The 21,697-nt window shown below is 45.7% G+C and overlaps 2 protein-coding genes across 2 annotated transcripts; one reads left to right on the top strand and one right to left on the bottom strand.

Annotated features, from left to right (window-relative positions):
- Positions 1–2,410: 2,410 nt before the first annotated feature.
- LOC121601836 (myogenesis-regulating glycosidase-like) lies at positions 2,411–14,472 on the top strand. The gene is made up of 5 exons (XM_041930638.1): positions 2,411–3,590; positions 12,283–13,162; positions 13,232–13,796; positions 13,870–14,026; positions 14,111–14,472. Exons 1-5 carry the CDS (start codon positions 3,389–3,391, stop codon positions 14,308–14,310), a joined length of 2,004 nt encoding a protein of 667 aa, XP_041786572.1. The 5' UTR covers positions 2,411–3,388; the 3' UTR covers positions 14,311–14,472.
- LOC121601825 (nucleolar protein 6) lies at positions 14,472–18,547 on the bottom strand. Its single transcript, XM_041930630.1, has 4 exons — positions 15,877–18,547; positions 15,168–15,796; positions 14,792–15,085; positions 14,472–14,711 (listed from the first exon to the last, which is right to left on the bottom strand). The coding sequence occupies exons 1-4, from the start codon at positions 18,425–18,427 to the stop codon at positions 14,586–14,588; spliced, it is 3,600 nt and encodes a 1,199-aa protein (XP_041786564.1). The 5' UTR covers positions 18,428–18,547; the 3' UTR covers positions 14,472–14,585.
- Positions 18,548–21,697: the final 3,150 nt, after the last annotated feature.

The raw sequence follows: 21,697 nt of genomic DNA, 5'->3' as shown, positions 1-21,697 counted from the left end.
GGCAATCACACAGAAGTTCGTCTGCATGTACCATTTTTGTGTGTGTGCTGGTTTCGTCTCTCTCGCCCTCCGATCACCAAAGGATAACTACACTGCACATGGTATGCCAACGCAGGCACATCGGACGAGCATCGGTTCGCATCGGGTAAATTAAAAACAAGAACCACCCCGCCAACCCGCCCGCCCGACCCTTCTCAAATCGGTTGCAGCAAATATGTTTTCCACTAATGAGCGACCGCACACGCCAGTGAGCCAGCAGCACTGGTAGTAGTTGCCGCAGCGATTGATAGTACGCGTATAGTAAAGCGTTAGAGTCGGGAAGGTCTTACATGATGATGGTTTGCGGTGACGGTACATGAATTAAAATTTAATGAACACGACGCGATAGCCGGCTGTGTGGTTGTGTGTGGGGGGTTTTTCTTTCGACCACCCGCGTCCCGTGTGCAGGATGATCGACTGCCAATGGACATTGGCGTCTGGCACGCAACTGGAGTGCGGAAGGTTGGTGATCATTTTTCTTTCGATAATTTACCAACACACCACGCAAAACTATCTGTATCACGGCTTTTTCGTTAATTAGTTAGCATAATATTAAGATGTCGCAGAGGAGGTAGGGTGGCTCGAGGCCACCCTTATCCATCATCACCGTACCGGTTAGCCAGTAATGAAGTCGTATCCGGTAGAGTAATGCTTGTTAATAATTTGGGTAAGCAAAAATCGTTACTTCTTGAGCAACAGCTAGTAAGGGACAAATTTGGCGATCGTGCTACATGCTTCTAGCTTGTCGGAAGGTTTGTGAGTTGGAACTTACCGATCGGCTTCTGCGGTTGCCGTTTTTGTGCGCTGATTTATTCCAAGTTTTCGATTTACTTATCCAACAGCTGGAAAAAGGGATAAAAAAAAGTAAGTTTAATATTCAAGTGTCACAAAAAGAAATGCGCTAAAAATGTGGTTAAATCCACACTCCTCATGACTAACGTGATTCAATGCTCGAACGGAATGAAGCGAGAAGTTTCATCGTTATGAGGTTTTTTGGGACACGGGTTATCAAATTTACACACAAGAAATCCGATAAAATGTTTCAAAACCCCCTCGCAAAACCATAATGCACCTCACTATGCACCTTCATTTTTTCGTGTTGGTTGCAGCAACAAATCTTCAACATTTTTTTTTTGTTATTTATAGCACATGATCTAAGTGTTGCAGATCATTTGTGAGAATTGAAGAAGGAAAGCGGGAGGTCGTACAAACAATGCCGACATGAAATTAGCACCTCAGAAATGGTTGAGATTGGCGAGTCATAAAATTGGGATGGGAACTGTAATGATTGTATCATCTCGCCTATCACAAACAAAAGAAAAGGCCGCACAGGCATGGCCTTGTAGTACTAATAATGTGTGTTTTTTTTTCAAACTCAAATTGTGTGAGTGTACAGGAAACATACATCTTTGTTACTGTTCATGTTTTCCTTTGCTTCCCCCTCACGTCAATAATATCCCCATGACATTGATGTCTGCTCTTGTTTTTTGCACGTTTCTCTCTTTCCTCCGCTGCCATTTCGCGAACAAGGTACTGCCCAAATGAATGATTACACATTTTATCATCCATTTCCTATTTTTTACACATTACTGCACACACGATCGCGTGCTGCGTTTGTGTGTATGCTTTAACGTGCCGCCGCCGACGCCGCCAGCAAACGAAAGAAACGTCATAACGCAAAACCCGCAACCGCACTCGCAACCGGGCGCCGTCCTCAACTTACCATCATCACATTTCGTGGTGCTTGGTTTTTCCATTTCCCATCAACAAAAATAAAAAAAATAAACGACTCACCCCACCCACCACCAGAGAATGTTTGGCCTCAACCTCACGAAACAACGCACGATTAATCAATTATTCTGCAAAAGCAAGCATCATCCCCGCGGGCCCAAGTGACAAGGTCGAGGAAAATGAGATTTTCCTCGCTGCTCTCCGCTGCTGATGCCATTCATCCTGCAGTTCACCACCACCATCGACAACGTTAATGCTGGTGGAGGTTGTTGTCCAACACGGACGCGCGTTCGTGATGGGAAAATGTAAAGATGAATGTTTTGTGCTTTTCCCTTCAGCGATCCACCCCGCACAGTAGAGGGTAGCAGCGTGTTTGTCTGTGTTTTGGTTTACCTTTGAACCTACTGGCTCGAGCGTGCGCATCTTCGCCGTGTCTCTTTTTCGACACCTTTACCAACACACATACACAAAACCCAAGGGTTTTTAGGATCGTACGCCGCAACCGAACCCCCGTGTACCTCGTCTCATCCATACACCGCTGTTGAATGTGATGTTTTATTTTCCCTTCGTTCTTGTGTTTGTGCTGGGAAAAATCGGTTTGCCCCTAGGAAGGTGGACGCCACAGTCGCACTTCGAAGATCGGATCAGTCGCGATTCAAGCCGGACCGAGGATCGACGAGCTCCGTTCGTACGACGACGACGACGTGCAGCATCCCGTACATCGAGAGCTAGAGTGTCGATCGGATCGGATTTGGAATTCGAAAAGCAAACGGTGTGATCTAGCTGAAAAGAAAAATATTTAGATAGGTCTGTGTGCAACAACGACTGAAGGGTGTAAAACAGAGTTTAATTATACGTTGATATGGGGGGATGTCATTATCGTGGATGAGATAGTATGGTTCCTCTGAACGCTTCCAATCAACTAGGGATTTGGTGAGAACCGCTACAAGTCACCCACTGACAGGCCCACTCCACGGAGGGGACAGAGAACAACTTATCCTCGTGTGATAACGACAGCTCACTTCGTTCCCAGAGATAATGTGTTTTTGAAAGAATAGGTGCTTCTAATCGGAAACATGTGCACCCCCGGAGGCAGTGGAAGTATCTATCTCTCACCTGGCATCGGTGATGTCTGGGAGGTCGTCCGGTGATAGCAGCAGTGTAATTGTACGTTAGCTTGTGCCCAAAAACCAGCTGCCGCCAGCTTTAGTACGCGGTGGTGTATCGATAGAAGTGCAACCGCGATTGCGCGGTGAACGTGAGGATCACTTGAAGATCGTCCCCAAACCCCAATCCCAGTGCGAAACAGTCGTGCATAGTTTTCCAGACACTCTTCTACCTTGATTCTTTCTTAAAGAATAAAATAACACAGATTCGTCCCAAAGCGTAAGGTTGAATTTCGTACCAGTGTCAGTGCGATCGCGAGAGCATCCCTCCTAACGAAAGGTGACATACGGTTTCCAAACGGTGAAAAACTGTCACCGTTCCGGTGCGGCCACCGATCGTGAGTAGCGAGTCAGTGTCACCGCTATTTGGAGTGGTTTTTCGGTAGGTTATTTTTGCGCGGGCAGTGAAGAAGCAGCTAAAGAAGCAGTGATCCAAACTTGTCTCGTGGACGATGGCGATCCGTGTGACAAAGAAATGCTTCCTACTGTCCACGCTCGGTGTGTTGGTCGTGGCAGCGGCACTGACCGTGACCCTGGTGCTGGTGCTGCGGGACGATGAAGAGATCAGTGAAACCTATCGCTTTGCAGCCAGCTCGATCGAGGTACGGCTCGAGGAGCAACCGGACCATCGGTACGTCCTGAGCATCCACCGAGGTAAGACAACGTCCGTGGAAGACGGATGCAACTACACTCCCATTCTTGCCCTAAGTGGCATGCAATCTGTTTATTTTCTTTTCCCCGCAAGTATAGTATAGTAGCGGAAGTGGCGTTGCTCGCACCACATCATCTCATCTCGTACGGCTGAAAGCAATAGCATAAAGAGAGGTAGTTACTGTTAACTACTCTGGCGGGTGGATGGATAAATAGCAGACGTGCTTATTATGTCTGATGAATGAAAATAAACATGGAATTATATTTATTCTTGCCCCTATTTCTTCCAAGCAAAACAACATGTAGTTTAAGGTGGAAGAAATTTGTTATTATTGCCTTCATACAAGCTGCCAACGATGAACAAACACCTTACAAGCATCACTCCACATGTTTAGTCTTTGTGAAGCAGCAACTTGCATTGCATTCCCCTTAGTAGCCTCTAGTTTGTTTGCATCAGCATTTGTTAGCCTGCAAAACAAACAAACCTTGCACTTTTTACCCTCGCAAACAAATGCGATACAAATCCAAAATGCCAACCACAAACCTTTACCATTCAAGTACCAACCAGAGCCGCTCATCGGAACAGACTCCGTCCATCCAACATCCGCCAAAAGGCTGAAAGGCATCTGTCGATCCATTTGCCGGATATGCATTAAGGCGAACGATAGGACGATATGGATTTGGCACAGGGTTCAGAGTCACAATGTCAAACCCACCACACACGCACCAGCTCATCCAGAGTACGCTCGTTGCAATAGTGCAACAGATTGTAGATGGTGCGCCCACAGAACGCTGCGGTTGTCGATCAACCTTTCCCGCTGTCTGATTGGCATCACTCGTCAAAACTTAAATTCGTTGGCTGCCGTTTGCACCCGTGTGTGGTGTCTGTGTGTGGTTTGTTTCCCGCACCGTCAAGAACACTGACATTAATGTGTAGTGAGAAGAACGGGAAAGGTATAGGGATAGTGCTTTTGCATAAATCAAACATTTTGCAGTTGATGTGCGATTGGCCACTGCCCAACGGAGTAACTTGATCGTCCTTTTTGGGTGGGATCGGAGGGATCGCACATGTAACGCTAGCCCATTAAGCGAGGGAGAGCGATCTCACGGGGTAAGTGCGCATTCTTGGTGTTCTGTCTATCCATCCATCATTCGCAATGCTTTCCGTGGTACGGTGTCCATTATGAATGTTGCGAGATTTTCAAGATCTTTTCGAAAGGTTCTTAAGCTACAGGCTTAGAAGAATTGTCATTATCGAACATATAGAATTGTAAGCAGTGTACTAGAAGAAGACATAAGCTAGAGTGCAACAAAGCCTTGTTAGATTGGAAAATGGGAAAAATTTTCCAAGTTATAAAAAGCATTATTCACCGCTTGCGAGATATTTTGTTCAACAGTTGTCACACATTTCATTTCTCAACAATCAGTTCAGTTCTTTCACATAATTTTCAACACATCATAAAGACGTGTCAAACGTAGTCCTGAGCTTGTAACGCATTGAAAATCATGTGGAAGAATTAAATTTTATTGTGATGCAAATACAACTCATTCATTTTCATTCATTTATTGGCTTAGAGTTATGATCCACTTTTATAATGTAATGAACGAATTTAGCACATTAACATTGATATTTGCTTCTATTTATAACACGTAATTTCTAACGCCTCTGGAATATACGCGAGGGTTTCTTCTAGTCTGCAACGGAACGCTCGATCAAGATCAAAGGGTCACGTTTCATCTACCTTAAGTGCTAATGAAAAGATACATTTTTTAGCCAAAGTATTCTCTTTCCCAAATCACTCTATTCACGATCGTATCAGGTCCAACAGCGACTGAATTATTTTGCAATCAAAGAAATGCCTAGCGTTTAGTTTGCACTTTTACCACCGACAAACCGACGTGACACTTCGAACAAAATGAGCTTCAAAAGTTGTCTCCTTATTTCAAATGAAAATACGTTAAACACTAGCGCCATCTCTATAATGATTCGCTTACTACACTGACACAGAGAAGAAACTGATAAATCCCCTTTTTGTTTTTCTTCGCAAATTCCAATGCGTATTGTTTTATGTACTTCTCACATCTTTTACATTGATTTGGAAACTTATAAATGATGTTCCCGGGTGTTTTGTCCAATAATTCTCACAAAATTATGCCTCACACTTCCTTCGCCATTTGTATTTAGAAAAGTTGTTTACATCGAAGCAGCAGTGAACAGAGCTTACTTTGACAGAAGTGTTCGCCTCACTGGTAAATGACAGTACTTTCGTGTGGGACACTTTTGTAACGCCAGTGTCACGTCGGTTTGTCGGTGCTTTTACCGTACCATACTGAGATGAGAACCGTTGTCGGTAAAGGCCTGGCTGTACCACTAATGGGTTTGGTTTTCAGTGACTTATTGGTTAGCCATAGCATGATACTATTTACCGCTTTATGTGAAAAACAAGTCGTAAACTGCTCCCCATTTGAACATTTTGTAAATAATAATTTCATTACATATTTACTTGTGGTACAATCAGTCATCATTCCATTCATGCTCACATCAAATTACATCCATAACTAAACGCAAAGGCATCTCCCTATACAAAACGAAGTAAGAGGTGACGCTCACGTTACGCTCACGTCACGCTCATAGGTGACGCTTGCTCACTATAGGATCTTCCTGAACGAAAAAGTTACTCACTATAGAACGGTTTTGCTAACCAACTATGGGTGCTTGGATGATTTTTATTTCTTTGCGGTGTTTCCATTCTCCGAGGCAACAAGCAATGGTAGAGTGATTGAATAATTGATATATTCAGATCAAAAGACATCATTGTTTTCTTCTACACACGTGTTGAAAGTGTATCAATAATTATCAAATTATTCCCAGTGATTCTAAATAATTCTGTGGTGGAGATTCTACCTCGCTCCATCTGTTTTATCATGCGTAGTAGTGTTTTTTGTGTAGTTCAAAACGTTTAAATAAAAATACTTGCTTCGAACTATCATGTACTTGCTTCCTGTACCATCATTCAAATGTAGTCAAATGCTTGCTTGAAAGGATTGCCAAATCGTACGCTATGAACGTTAAACAATTGCAATTTTTCATTGTACATTAACCCAAAAATGCTGGGTACCATGCAAAATAGTGAAACCATCGGAGCTGCATAACTAGGACTAAGTGAACAACTTTAAAACATGCATATAACGGGTTTATATTTCCCATGGATCGGGTCTCCATACGCAGATTGTTGGATAAGGCTCAGTACGAGTTGTGTTAAACATTTGAAAAAAAAATTGAATAATTGAATTTTAATATTTTGTAGCGGGTTCACGGAGCTTAGTCTTGCGGCTGTGTCGTTACCAAAAGAAGGGCTTTATTCTCACTTCCTTCTATTCTTATAAACTATCCTAATCCTCTATCCTAATCTATAAACCTAACCTAGCTATAATAATTCCCAATTATTATGGGATCAAGGTTGCTACAATTTATTCATCCATTGAAAGTATATCTTGCGGGAAAAACAATTGTATGGTTCAGCAGTGGAATTACAACTGAACTGCACTGTAAAACTGAAATGAACAGCAACTCCTATTGGGAAAAGTAATGGGATAATAATATACACGGAATAAGGACATTCCTGGGTCAGGGGTTCTTTTTTATATGAGCACATGATGAAGCTACAAAGTTAAATGAAGTTAGTTTAATTGTTTTTATTAGCATTTAGCACTCCTGACTATCCCTGGTTGCTTGGTACACAAATAGTCTTGCAGAAGATGGGGCACGGGTCAATAATAAGCCGTGACAGTGAGCCCTGTGGATGGAAGACTCGGACCCATATGTCATATGAACATGTCATGACATTTAATAGTAGCTATTCCATAAGTTCAGAATGACTAAATTAAATTTTCGTATGTCCTATACGGTATATGGTTGTGAAAATGGTCAATGATAGCGGAATAGTCAAACATCTTCTTCTTTGCCACAACAACCGTTGTCGGCCAAGGCCTGTCTGCGCCACACCGGAGCTTGGTTTTTAGTGACTTTTTGATAAACCATAGCAGGATTTTATTCAGTCATACTGGAAGTTGAACCCATGATTGACATGTTATTAAGTCGTTCGAGTTGACGACTGTACCACGAGTCCAGCCGATAGTCAAACATAGTGAAAAAGAAAGTGGACCACGATTGCTAATGTAATGGAACAACTAACATTTGTAAATATGACAAAAATATGGAAGGACTATGAACCGGGATCACAATAGGATGGAAGCCTGTACCAAGATAGCAACACGATCATAAAAAATATCAGTAAATAGACATCAAGAGAGAGCAGGAATGCTTACCTACATGTTTGAATGAAAACATTTAAATGTGCCCTGCAGTTAGTATACACGTCTTAGGTTCTGTTGATTAAACATGCAACCGGGCCAAATTAACTAGTTTTAACAACACTTCTCAAGCAATAACACCCACCATCAAATCATCGCCAGTAACTCAGCACGTCACATAATGGACGCATAAACAGATAACAAAAAATTAGTTATCACTTTCCCATTTTCACGCGAATGGTGACAAAACATGCACCCTAAACCCCTAAAACAGCAAGCAACTGTGTACACTCAGATGATGGACGAGACCGATGGATTGCCATCAGTCGTCGGATCTGTCGGACGTCCGTTGTTGTCGATGTCTTTCGGCTCCATACTGCAGAACGCGCCATACCGCCAACAAACGATCCGTGACAGGGCCGAGACACGAAAACAGAAAACATCAAGTTAACGGCCAACGTTCGTGTGGCAGCCACCGTTTGTTTCGTTACAAGCCAAATTCTCCGGGGCAATTGGTTATGCGGTGGTGATGCTGGGTTGATGTTTACATTTCTCACTGATTGATGGACCCACTCCCCATTCCCTGGCCGTTATGGACTCCCCTCGTGCTGTTCAATCCGACAAACGAAATGAAGATCGAGCGTGAGCGTGGATGCTTTCCAAACAACTTAGCATGTACGATCCGAATAACGATCCTGCCCAAAATCGGTGGTTGTTTTTTTTCGCTTTTGAATACAGGGGGGATTAATTTTAGAACGATCTAAAACTGATGCCAAAAGTAAATTGCTAGCCGTTTCCGCCTTCCAGAGACACACCCCACGAAATTCCGCTGTAAAGTGATTTCCTTCGACGATGGACCACATTTTTCCTCCCCGTTCTGTTCCCGTTGTGCCAACGTCGGTTGGTTTGGCGCCGTGGCTTTTGGCGACAACCTTACCCATTCTACCGTATCAGGTTGCCAGATACGATACCAGATACACGCCAGATACGATTAGGGGGAAAATGGATCCATTGCTTCCCTCGACATTTTTCTGTGCAGTTATGTACTTCCAGTGCTTCCCAAACTTGTTTGACTGACATTCCATTTTAAACAGTAAACACCAGTAAACACAATTAAATAAAACATCTAAAACAGCGCAGCACCAAACACATACGGTGGTCGAACTGGGGAATATTATGGTACATATTATGGTATTGCTATTTTCATTACTGAATTATAGAATTTTGTTTGTTGAAATAAAACGCAAAGCAAAAAATGTACAAATAAAATAAAGTAGAGTTGGTTTAATAACTTTGTTTACTGTAGAAATCAGTTTCTCCGTAAGTAACAAAAAAAAGTGATGAGGTAGATGGTTAAAATCAAAATTACATTACATTACACTACATGATATAAGCACAAAGTACCATTTATGTAGCTTATTGCCAAATTTGAAGAATATAGATTCACGTAACTCTAAAGTTTTTTTTTTTTAATTTTAAAATTTGGTTTTAAATGCCAGTTTGTTTGTATACCAAACCTTACAACATGCTCGTAGCGATTAAGCATCTAATTTGGACCGAGATTGGTATTGTCTATGCTAGTGGAAGCATTGTCTATGCTAGTGATGGGATCTCGGAATCGGACCTACCCGTTTCTGATTCCGTGTTGGGAATCAATTCCGGAGCCGATTCCGTGTTGAGAATCAATTGGAATTATTTCCAGAATTGAAAATCAGTTCATGAATTGACATAAGAAGTTTCAGAAGCGACATCAGTCCGGGAATCTCCATGAGAATGGACCGTTTACAAGTAAATTTTGATTCTTTGCGGCTATCAATACGTTGCATCATTGGATCCAAACGTCTATTATTATGAGGATGCCGAAACCGACTCCGATTCCGGAACCAATTCCGATTCTGGAAACGATTTTGATTTCGAAACCGGTTCTAATTCCGATTCCGGCACCGGTTCCAATTCCGATTCCGGAACCGGTTCCAATTCCGATTCTGGAACTGGTTAAGATTTCGGATCCGATTTTGGAGCCGATTCCGGAGCCGATTCTGATTCCGGAACCAACTCCAAAGCCGATTCTGGAACCTATTCCGGAGCCGATTCCGGAATCGATTCTGGAAACTGATTCCGGACCTACTATCCGGAATCGATTCCAGAAAACTTAATTTTTCACATCACTAATGGATTTTTACTCTTGCATATGCATGTCTGGATAAACTAAAGGTGTTGCCCAAAATGAAAAGAACAGGATAATCTTAGCTAACATACTAATAAACATTTAATATATTAAAGGTACCATCTATCTCTATTGTTGGGCTTTATGAAGAATCGTTAATTCCACACGATTGCATCCTTTTGACTATATTGATATTAGATTGGTTACCGATCAAATCGATCTTCTTTGTCAGATTTGGGCATACAAATGAAGCCTAGGAAAAAAACTTGAAACCTTCTTCATATAGGAACGATTTGAAATACTTGATATAAATACATACTACGACTAGAAAGTAAACTAACCATGGCATAAAATTTGAACTGAAAAAAATTCTAAGCACCCTCTTACTGTGAATCTGTGTTTTAAATCGCATCCTTACAATCGGACAACGTGATCCCATTATCAACTCGGGATGGCTGCCTATTTGATTGTACAATCTAGCTACACCAAAGCCAATCGCAATCACAATACGGCTGTGGTACGGTCATAAATATAAGCTACACACATAAATTATTCCAAACAATCATTGTCAACAGTTGACGAGAAGTTATCTAATGCCCTCCACCACCACCACCTGCTTCCACCGATAAAGTTGACCCATTCCACTGTTATCTCCGTGACGGCTCCCTAATATATGTCACCGATTGTTACCAACCTACCGATCTTAATGGAGAAGTTTCCATAGGAAACGCATCCCTGCATTCATAACCTTGCATCATTGAAAATGAACGGAGAAGCATAAGCGACCCAGGAAGAAGCAATCGCAACCAGGAATGCGTTCAGCACGTGACGTGCTGGTCGTGACAGTTGGGCAAGCGCCATCGTACGCGTCATTTGCAGCCGAGTTTCGTGGTACATTTTTCATTTCGCAACCGCACGATCAAACACGATCCTGTGCACGACTCGGTTTGGCCTGCCCGAGCACACAAACACCATTTGGCTCAAGAATCGGCGAAAAATGGCCATAATTAATGGGATGTGTTCCTACCAGCCAATCACGCCGGCTCCTGCCCATTCCCCCCCTTCACAAAAATCGTGGCCCATAAATCTCGTACCGCTTCCTCCCCCCGCCTGTGCGAGTGCTCTCGAGAGCGCGCTTTCTCGCATTGAAGTAGATCAAGAGTTGAGGTGGTTCGTTTCCGTTTCGTTTTTATTTAGCCATCGCTTTCCCATACCACACTACACCACAACAGCACACGCCAATGGAGACGCATGGTGCATGAAAGGATTAAGCGCACAAATGCTTGAAATTAATTTCGCCTGGGAGAAATTAATTATTTCTCTGTGGCATACTACAGCCCCGATCATCGGGGGAAATACTTTGACCGAGAAGGTAGTGAGTAGGGCGTGTGCTCCCGTAAAAAATCGTGATGATTTATGAACGATTCTAGGTCGGGGCTGATGATCTAAGCTACGATACGATACTGGAATTTTAGGACCTCTATCTTGCTTTGCCGATCTCATCGATCCACACCGGCAATATCTGGGTCAGAGAGCTTCCCCAAGGGTGAAACACTAATGGCGTTGGATCAAAGCAGGCTTGGGTGGCGCTGAGTTTGCCAGGCCAAAGGCTGGAAGGAATGTGAAGCATTAATATCGCAACTGATTTGTGTGATGATAATGCACAGCTGGTTTACTGTTTCGGAGGTCAGTGAGTTTTCTGTCGTTTCTGTACTTAGAATTAAAGGATTTTTTACTTCAGCTTATGGCTCGATTTAAAAATAAATAAATATAGTATTATAAAGATTGGTTAAATTTGTTTTGCTCTAATCTGACCTGAAGCTATAGCTGTTGTAAGCACACGGACTGGTTCGATAAATCCGGTCTGATTATTACGTTTCAAATTCGTTTCAATAACGCATCGTCAGGGGCGGTCCCGTGGTATATTCGTCAACTCAAACGACTCAATAACATACCCTGCATGGGTTCAAGCCTAGTATGGACCGTCTCCCTGTAGCAAGGATTTGACTATATCTGACTATCCGGCTGCGTGGTAATGAATTAAATCTCGAAAGCTTATATAGGCCAACATGTACGCGTAGTACGTTGGACCAAAAAGAAGAAGAAGAAGAATGCATCGTTATGCTCTTACATTTTTTATCAGTTGTAGAGAAGATAAGCTCATAAATAATAATTTATGACCATATGTTCTACATTCTCAACCTCTCACATCAGGTGACGATCGCGTGCAAAGGATCACCTTCGATCATGACTTCACGGACGACTCGGACATCGAAACGTTCCCGAAAGGTATGCGACTGTACGGTAACGGTCACAGCGTGGAAATTCGTGAACTAGAGGACAGCGCCGGCTTTGCCTTCCTCAGTATCTCACGCACCCTGCGCAAGGGCCAGATCGGTAGCGATGTGCTGCATCTGCACGATACGTTCGGGGCGGAACAAACCCCGCTCCACTGGTACGGCGGCCCGGAGCTGATGGAGCAGTACTATCCGATCGAGAAGCTGCGGTTCGATGACTACCCATACATCACGAAGGAACTGCACAGTGCGGCCATCATCGAACGCTACTGGGTTAGCACGGCCGGGGTGTTTTTCTACGTCGACAAGGAGGTGCCACTGTTTATCGACCAGAACGATCAGGTGCTACGGTTTACCGCGAAAAAGGAGCTGCCCTACTACACGTACGACGACGAGTTTGTGTTCAACTACCGCATCGGTGTAGCGGCCGATGCGCGCGAAGCGCACCAGAAGGCGGTCGAGCGGGTGCTGAACCAACCGGTAGACATTCCCGACGAGCGCATGGTACGGCAACCGATCTGGTCCACGTGGGTGCGCTACCGCCGCCCGATCAGCCAGCAAACGGTGCTGGACTTTGCGCGCGAAATTAACGCGTACGGGTTCAAGAACGCCCAGCTCGACATCGACGATCTGTGGGAGGTGTGCTACGGATCGCTCACCTTCAACACGATCACCTTCCCGAACGTGACCGAGATGACGGAAACGTTGCGCGAGATGGGTTTCCGCGTGACGCTGTGGGTGCATCCGTTCATCAACAAGAACTGTGATCCCTGGTACACGGAGGCACTCAGCAAGGGGTATGAGCTTCCCGTCCTGCATACGCAATTCCAATTAAAAAAAAAACCTTCCTACTCCCTCTTCCCCAGCTATCTAGTGAAATCGCACAACGAAACGATCGGGTACAACACCAAGTGGTGGAACAGTGGCGAAAACGAGGCGTCCTACATTAACTTCAACAACCCGGACGCAGTCGAATGGTACCGGCGGCGGTTGCGTGAACTGCAGGATCTCGGCATCGACAACTTTAAGTTTGATGCGGGCGAGACGAGCTGGGCACCGGCCGATCCCGACATTGAAGGACCCACGGCACTGCTACCGTCGAGCCAAACGGTTAACTTCGTGCGCATGTGTGCCGCCTTCGGTGGCATGATCGAGGTGCGCACCGGTTGGGGAACGCAGGATCTGCCCGTGTTTGTGCGGATGCTCGATTTCGATACACGCTGGGGCTGGAACAATGGGCTACTGTCGCTGATACCGACCCTGCTGCAGATGAATCTGAACGGCTACCCGTTCGTGCTGCCGGACATGATCGGTGGCAACGTGTACGGGGACGATATACTCACGAAGGAGCTGTTCATACGCTGGCTGGAGGCGAGCGTCTTCATGCCGAGCATACAGTTCTCCAAGACGCCGTGGGATATTGATGAGGAGGTATGTTGAGAACAAGGAACGTCATCCTATAGAATGGTATCTAAACGCGGCCTCCTAACGCTTGCTTTCACAGAGTATAACAATATCGAAGAAATTCGCTCAGCTGCACGAAACCTACTCAGACTACATTATCCAGCGGATGCGACTGGCCGTATCGCACGGTACACCGGTGAATCCCCCCATCTGGTGGCTCGATCCAACCGATAAGATCGCCCAAACTATCTACGACGGTGAGATAGAACTGACAACGATCCTTTTGAGATGGGGTGTTTTCTTCTTCCTTCCATTTTAATGCTCCTTTCCTAATGTTGCAGAGTACCTGCTCGGGGAGGACATTGTGGTAGCACCGGTGCTGGCGGAGTTTGCTACCACCCGGGACATATATCTGCCCAAGGGTACGTGGCGTGATGGCAACACGAACCGGGTGCACGAAGGTGGCCGATGGATCTACAACTACACCGCACCGATGGACACGCTGCCATACTTTGTCTCTGCCACGTTCCAGCTAAACTAAGCAGGGCGGTCTGTCGCAACCAAATTACGCTAGTTCCTTATACAAAGCAACGAAAAACCGGGTTCCGAATTTGGATGGTAGAGTAAGCAGAACACATAGTGATTTATATTTACCTACTATTTTTCCATCAAAAACCAAAATAAATTAGAAACTATTGATGTACATGGGAAGGAAGAGAAATGTATTTTATTGCAGTTTTTTTTTGCTCTTTAAATTATAATCCGAAACAGGTCGGTCGTTTTAAAACTATCTTTCAAACACATTGTATGTTGTGTTTAGTGCATTTTCTCGACGCTGCTCACCAATCCTTCACCCAGGATCTCAAAGTCTCGCACTAACGCATCGATATTCAGCTGCAGTGTACCGTCATTCGTAAACTTTCTTCCATTTACGTTCGATGTCTGGGGTAAGAGAAATGAAACAAGCATACGCATTGCATTAACACACCCTCTCCAACGCTTGGCGTACAACGTGCACTTACCGTAAACGGTTTTTCTTCCAATGCTTGCGGACGCCACAGGACGGCTATCCGATCGCCGCCACACGGGTCGTAGAAGAAGATGGCAAACTGTCCATAGGCTTCACGAAGCTCTTGCAAATAAGAGCGCACCGGATCGAGCCCCGCTGCCGGCTCTTTGTCCGTCGAGTTAACTGACAAACCCGGCGTCTTGTGAACGCCTATTTCGTGCGATTTGCGTATTCCGATCGGCGTTACGATGTAGGCGTGCAGGTGAATGAGGACGTTGTAACCTTCAACCGATGGTTCGAAGAAATCCTAAACAGATCACACAGAATGCGAATCTAAAATCGGTCCCGTTTTAAGAGTTTCACTGCCACCCCACGCGGCACTACCATACCTGAATTTTGTTGCGAAGCGTACGGAAATCGGTTTCCACCAGCTGTGTGGCCGCCTTAGCAAGCAGCGTCACCCGGTTCAGTATTTCTAGCGTTGGTGCTCTCCGTCCAAACAGTCCATACTTTCCCGCATCGCACGGCGTTACGATTGTGAGCGGTGGGAACGAATGGCGGCGTTCGAAAAAGTCCTTCTCCAGCTCTTCGATCGTTTCGCTCGACAGTTTGTCGGTTAGGTTCACCACGATCATCTCTTTGCTCCAGTCGGTGGAAGCGATAAACTGCAGCCAGCGCAGGAAGCCCGTCTGCGGTTGTATCGGCGGTTGCAACGGTTGGTTTAAATACAGCGCAGCGAGCAGCAGTTCCGTACACTCGTCCGGCCAGAGATATGGATCGATTAGCTGCGAGTAAAGCCAGCGTTTCGTAATGGCAGCGACGGACCCGAAGGAGAAGTACTGCTGATGTAAACCGTGCAGGAAGCCGGTCAGCTGGGGCAGGATCGTGGCCCGCATCTCCAGGGCGACGCTTTCATCCGTGTCCTTCTGCAGGCGTGTAACCTTGTTCGCGGACAGATACTCGCGAAGAATGCCTATTTCGCGCTGATGAATAATCTCGAACCGGAATAGGTATTTTTCTATTTAAACAAAAAAAAAAGTTCACTTAAATACCTTCAAGGTGTTGGAAGGCTGTGAGTACTGCCTGTACCGCACTTACCAAAAAGCACATCCAAATAGTCGTTGTATGCTTGGGCCTGGACTCGTCCTTTTAATTCCCGCGAGGTGTTCACATCGCCGGCAATGCGCAGATAGAATGCCGTTTTCAGGCGTCGTATCGCTTCCAGATCGGCGGGCCATTTTCCACTAGCCGCCAGCTGGATCGTAGCGCGGATCGGTTTCCCACTAAGAAATACCGTCTCCCCATTCCTGGACTGCATTCCACTAGCGGTCGGCCGGGGAGGATCTGGATCAGTATAGCGAAACACCGGATCCGTTCCAATAATAGCATTGATCGTTAACGGCAGATGTTCCAAATCGCGCATCACACGTCCAAGCGTATCGAACGTGCGGATGACGGCTAGCGAGCGTTCCTCGATTGTTTCGTGCAACTCCTGGACCGGTAACGGTGTTACCGCGGCCTCGAACTGTTCCGCCAAATATACGATCTTGTTCTCGGGCATATCGAAATGCGCTTGCAGCAGAAACTTCACTATCTCACGCACGATCAAACGCTTCTGTCCGATCGGGTCGGACGTTTCGCCCCACACGCACGACTCCGTGATGGAGCCGTCCTTGAAGCGACGCAGCTCTGCCTTGCCGTGCCAGAACGAGCGGAACGCTTCGCTTGCCTCCGCATCGATCGCTTCCGGGCCTTTATCGACCAGATTGAACGCTTCCGAACCGTTGAGCGCAAGTCCCAGCGCCAACCGGGGCTTCACCGGCATCGCACTCTCGCCCTCTTTAAGAACGCTAGCGAGCGGGACGAGATAGGCGGCACGCGCTCCCAGCCCTTTCCGTAGCAGCCTTTCGACCATGCGCGTGAAGAGTGCCTGAGCGTCACCGAAGTAATCGAGCTTATCGACGTCCTCGGCGAACGATTCAATCGTGGCAGTGACGAGCTTGGAATCGTTGACCATCACTATGTGATCGTACTGGGCAAAGGAGGGATAGCTTGCTAGGAACAGTGCCAGGAAGGAGTTAATTTGGCGGTTATCAAGCAACCGTATCGCCAGTGCACTTTCGTGCCGCACGCGCCGGTACAGATCCACCGGCAGGTTGGCGGCAAGGTTGAGCGTCCCGAGCGGATCGATAAACACCACGTCGTAGTAGCGGAAGAAGGAGGCCAGCATTTCGCGGCTACTGTTGTCAAAGGAAATTCCCTCCTTGTCCCAGCTGCTGCCCGCCAGCTGGTTCCAGAACAGTCGAATGATCTGGTAGCTGCTCATGTTCGGGTAGATGCGCTTGTTCTGCAGCAAATACGCGACGTAGAACGTGACCAGTGCGCCGTCGAAACCGTACCGGCCTCGGTCGAAGTGCCGCTGGCGTATCCACACCTTCAGCAAGACGATCGCTTCCCGCACGCTCTCCGACTGGATGATGCTTTCCAGCAGCTCTACATTCTTCACCAACCGAACGTCATAAAGAATGGAAGTGTTGTAGTGAGGAGTAGGAAGGTTTTCGTACTCCTCCGTCGATACCGTTTCCGCCTGCCCACCGATCAAGCTCGGTCGCACGTTGTTCCGATGCGGGAGGAACCGTTTCTTGGGAAATTTGCTACTATCGGCCACTACGTGCAGCTGAAAGTGAACCTTTCTTGCGAACCGTTCATCGGCGGGTTCCATTACAAGTACTGGCTTCGTATGATCGCCCTTCAGTGGCTCGAAGCGAATGTTCGAGACCACCTTATCGTTTGTCGCCTGCTGCAGCAAACGTTCCGCAATCGTGCAGAGATAGTGCGCCCGCTTGCAGTGGTAGCGCAGGTTCAGGTAGTCCTCCTTGTGAAGACACTTCTCTGGCATGACCATAAGCAGATCCACGACCAGTGGTTTCCCGAACGAGGTGCGCAGCATTCCATCGCACCCACCGATCACGCGCACCTGGTGCTGCTGCACAAATCGGAACCGTTCCTTGCCGAGCACTTCCTGCCCGTGCTGCATGCTGGCCAACGGCAGTGGAAATTGCACACCATCGTACTCCAGTTCGTGCAGCCACCGGTCACTGGCACCGTCTTCTATTGTGTGGAGAAATTGTTTAAACTGCTCTACCCAAACGTGACTGAACCGGCCCACCTTGGACGACACGCGCACCTCCTTCAGCATTTCCTCCGTCTGCATGCGGAACAGATTCGAGTGGTAGTAGTTTTCCGTTTCCTTCAGCCGGTTTATCTCCTCCATGGTCGGTGGTTTGTACAGTTCCTTCATCTCTTTCAGGCGCTTACGGTGCGCTTCGTCGTCCTCGTGTGCGACCACTTTGCGCTTCAACGCTTTGACGGCCTTCTTCTTCGATGGTTTTGGAACACGCACAAAGGCACCACTCTCGTGGCCGCTGTCCATGCTGTCGCGTTCCTCCCCGGAAGCGTTTTCGTTCGGACCGGCACCATTAAGTTCACCACCGCCGTCGTCATCATCATCATCATCCTCATCGGTACCGTTGTCGACCATTGAGTCGTACGCTTCGTTGTCCGAATCCATGGGCACTTGTTGCTTTTTGGTTTTCTTTTTCTTCAATAGCACCAAACTGCCACTCGGTTTCTTTTTCACTCGGTTCATCCTCGCTAGGTAGGAAATTGGCACTTTTTGCTAGCTAAATACTCACTAGTCTGGACGCGCGAATGAGTGCAAGTGTGCCGGGAAAAGATCTTTTCGCTACGCGCACATTGTTTTTATTTTGACAGCGCTGGAAACATGCGGTGAATGACAGGTGAAAGTTACACCACCAACTTACACCACCGCCGACAGAGTGACCAGGAATACCGATTTATCTGTGTTCCTACCGATTTTTAAAATGCCTGCTAATTCACAGATGACCTCTCTATAACTACCGATTTTTCATATTTCATACCGAAAATAACAGATTTTTTCATAATACTGACAGCCAATCATAAAATCATTTCCCCAAACATATTATGCATGAAATTCCTTATTAGTACGATACATTTCACGACCTGACACAGAGTCGGATGCGAACCAGTCAGAATCGAGTGCGCAAAGTATTGAACCTACCTCGACTCGACCCGATTCGAACTAGCTACACCAACGGGTCGGAGGCGCTTATACTTTCAAGCACCTACTGATCATTGGGGTCGGAATGAATCCATCTTGGCCTGACCCTAAATGAACTCGTGGCACTAACGGGTCGCTTATGCTTTCTTGCATCTACCGGAATCGTTGCACCTGTTTGCTATGAGACGTTTGGTTTTGTGAATTGGGACATGACAGACGTTTATGACGTTAGGATGACAGGTTTTGTTTTGACAGAAGGGGTTTTGGGCACATGTCCAGATAGGGAAACAGAGGAAGAATTAAGAAACACAACGTAGGATCTGAATAAAGGAATTCCAAACTAAACATTGGTGCCGTAGTGACCAAGATTGTGAAAATTGTGGAAAATGACGGATTTCAGTTCGGACGAAGAAGCTTTCCTTGGGTTTAAAGATTCATCTGTTAATGAAACGATGTTGCCGGCCTGCCAACCACAGCAACCTATGTCAAGCAAGATGGCGGACAAGTACGATAAGCAAGCGCAGCTAGCCCGTAAAAGTAATGAACAAACGAAAATAGCTGGCAAGAAAGCGCAAAGAGACGCCATCTTGCGTTGCATCGAACGGATCGACAATTTTGCAGAGCGAGCAAACGGCATAACGCAGGAGCAAGCAACGACTCGACTCAATCGATTGGAAAAATGCTGGATGGAATTTGAGGCAATTGCCAACGAGTTGCGACTCTTGGATGATGCATGCCATTCTGATGAAAATGAGCAGTTATATGACGCCGTAGATGAAAATTGTATGCAAATTGCGGATCTCATCAGATTGAAGATTATTAAGCCCCCACCAGTAGAAGCTCCAGCAGTGCGAGTGAAAGAGTCGGCAAGTCAAATGCAAGATAGTATGGGTGAATCAAGCTGCCTTATCAAATTACCAAACTTGTCGCTTCCAGTTTTTTCAGGAAAATACGACGAATGGCTACCTTTCCGCGATATGTTTGAGGCAAACATTCACACTAATACAACTCTAGCGCCTGTGCACAAAATAGCTTATTTGAAGCAATCGTTAAAAGGAGAAGCTGCTAGCCTAATTAATTCTTTTCCATCGACAGGAGCAAGCTATATGCCAGCCTGGAACGCTCTTGTTGAGCGATTTTCGAATGAGTATGTACTAAAAAAGCGTTACGTTAATTCTTTATTGCAGTATCCCGCTTTGAAATCCTCCAGCCAGAAGGAAATCCACTCATTAGTGGACACGTTTGAGCGAAATATAAAGCTTCTGAAGCAGTTAGGAGAGAGTACTGATGAATGGGGTATGCTTATTATCCAAATTATGCTATCAAAGCTGGATGAAAAAACACACCATGATTGGGAGAAATATGTAGAAAATTCAAAAAAACACAGTTTGGATGATTTAGTGAAATTTCTTCATGTTCAGTCTCGAGTTCTAGATGCTGTTACAGAGGATCGTGTTCAAACCAGCAAATTAAGAAAGACAGTAGAACGACAATTGGCAATGAACGTAACATCCCAGATTCAGATTTGCGTAAAATGTGGAGAGCAACACCTACTTCATACATGCAATCTATTTAACAACATGTCAATTGATGACAAATATCAATTTGTAAGCGAAAAACGGCTTTGCCGTAACTGTCTACGCCCGGGGCACGTCTCTATGGCATGCAAGATGAGATTTCGATGTTCCGAATGTCATAAAAAACACCATACTCTTCTGCATAGAGAACAGCTAAATGGATCGCTATCGGAACAAATGAACGAGCTGAACGTGAACGAATCGAGTAGCACCACCTCGTCAGTAAATGCAGCTGTAACCGCATCGCAAAATCATATATTTTTATCTACTGCGATTATTTTTGTTAAAAATTCTTCAGGAAAGCAGAAACAAGCAAGAGCGTTGATCGATAGCGGTGCACAAGTAAATATTATATCAGAAGCTCTATGTCGCAGTTTGCATCTGAACGGAAAAGGTCGCAGCCAAGAGCTAGTAGGCGTAGGCAAATGCCCGGTATTCACAGCTAAAACCGTTGAAGCGGAAATAGCATCAAGGAACTTCGCCTACAAACGTCGAATGAATTTTTCGGTGCTACCAATGATTACTGGCTACCATCCGGAACGTATCGACACGTCACTATTTAATCGTGATTTTCAATTGGCTGATCCCGAGGCTGGCAATGGCGGTCAAATTGATATTTTGCTGGGCTCAGAATATTACCATGAATTTTTGCAGACAAAGGGCCATGGTACAGTCAAGGTTAGGAAGCCTGTCGGAAACATGCCAGCGTTTATTGATTCTGTCTTTGGGTGGTTAGCGACCGGTAAAGTAAAGGGTGAAGCTGATGATAATAAGAGCATCGTTCCGCAGTCGATCATGCATGTTGGTACCAAACCTTCGCTCGAAGAGCTCATTGTTAAATTTTGGGAAATAGAGCAAATTCCAGAGGCCGTTAAATGGACGTCCGAGGAACAAGAGTGCGAGGACAGCTTTCAGCAACAACATGATCGCGATTCCTCCGGGAGATATATTGTGAGATTACCGTTCAAGCACGCTGGAGTGGCTAAAAACTTAGGTGAGTCTAAATCTTTTGCTATACGACGTTTTCAGCAGCTAGAACGCCGTTTCGACCGAAACCCTGCTTTGAAAAATGAATATGCGGCAGTGATTAGTGAATACGTAAGTCGAGGTTATCTGCAAAAGGCTAAAGGTGATAACGATATATCCGTACAATGTTTCTTGCCTCACCATCCTGTAGTCAAAGAATGCAGCACTAGCACTAAAATTCGTCCAGTGTTTGATGGATCGGCTAAGACAGCGA

The sequence above is a fragment of the Anopheles merus genome, chromosome 2R, assembly GCF_017562075.2.
Source record: "Anopheles merus strain MAF chromosome 2R, AmerM5.1, whole genome shotgun sequence".
Taxonomy (NCBI): domain Eukaryota; kingdom Metazoa; phylum Arthropoda; class Insecta; order Diptera; family Culicidae; genus Anopheles; species Anopheles merus.
Note: the sequence above shows the minus strand (reverse complement) of the source record. Positions and strands in the feature narration are given on the sequence as shown.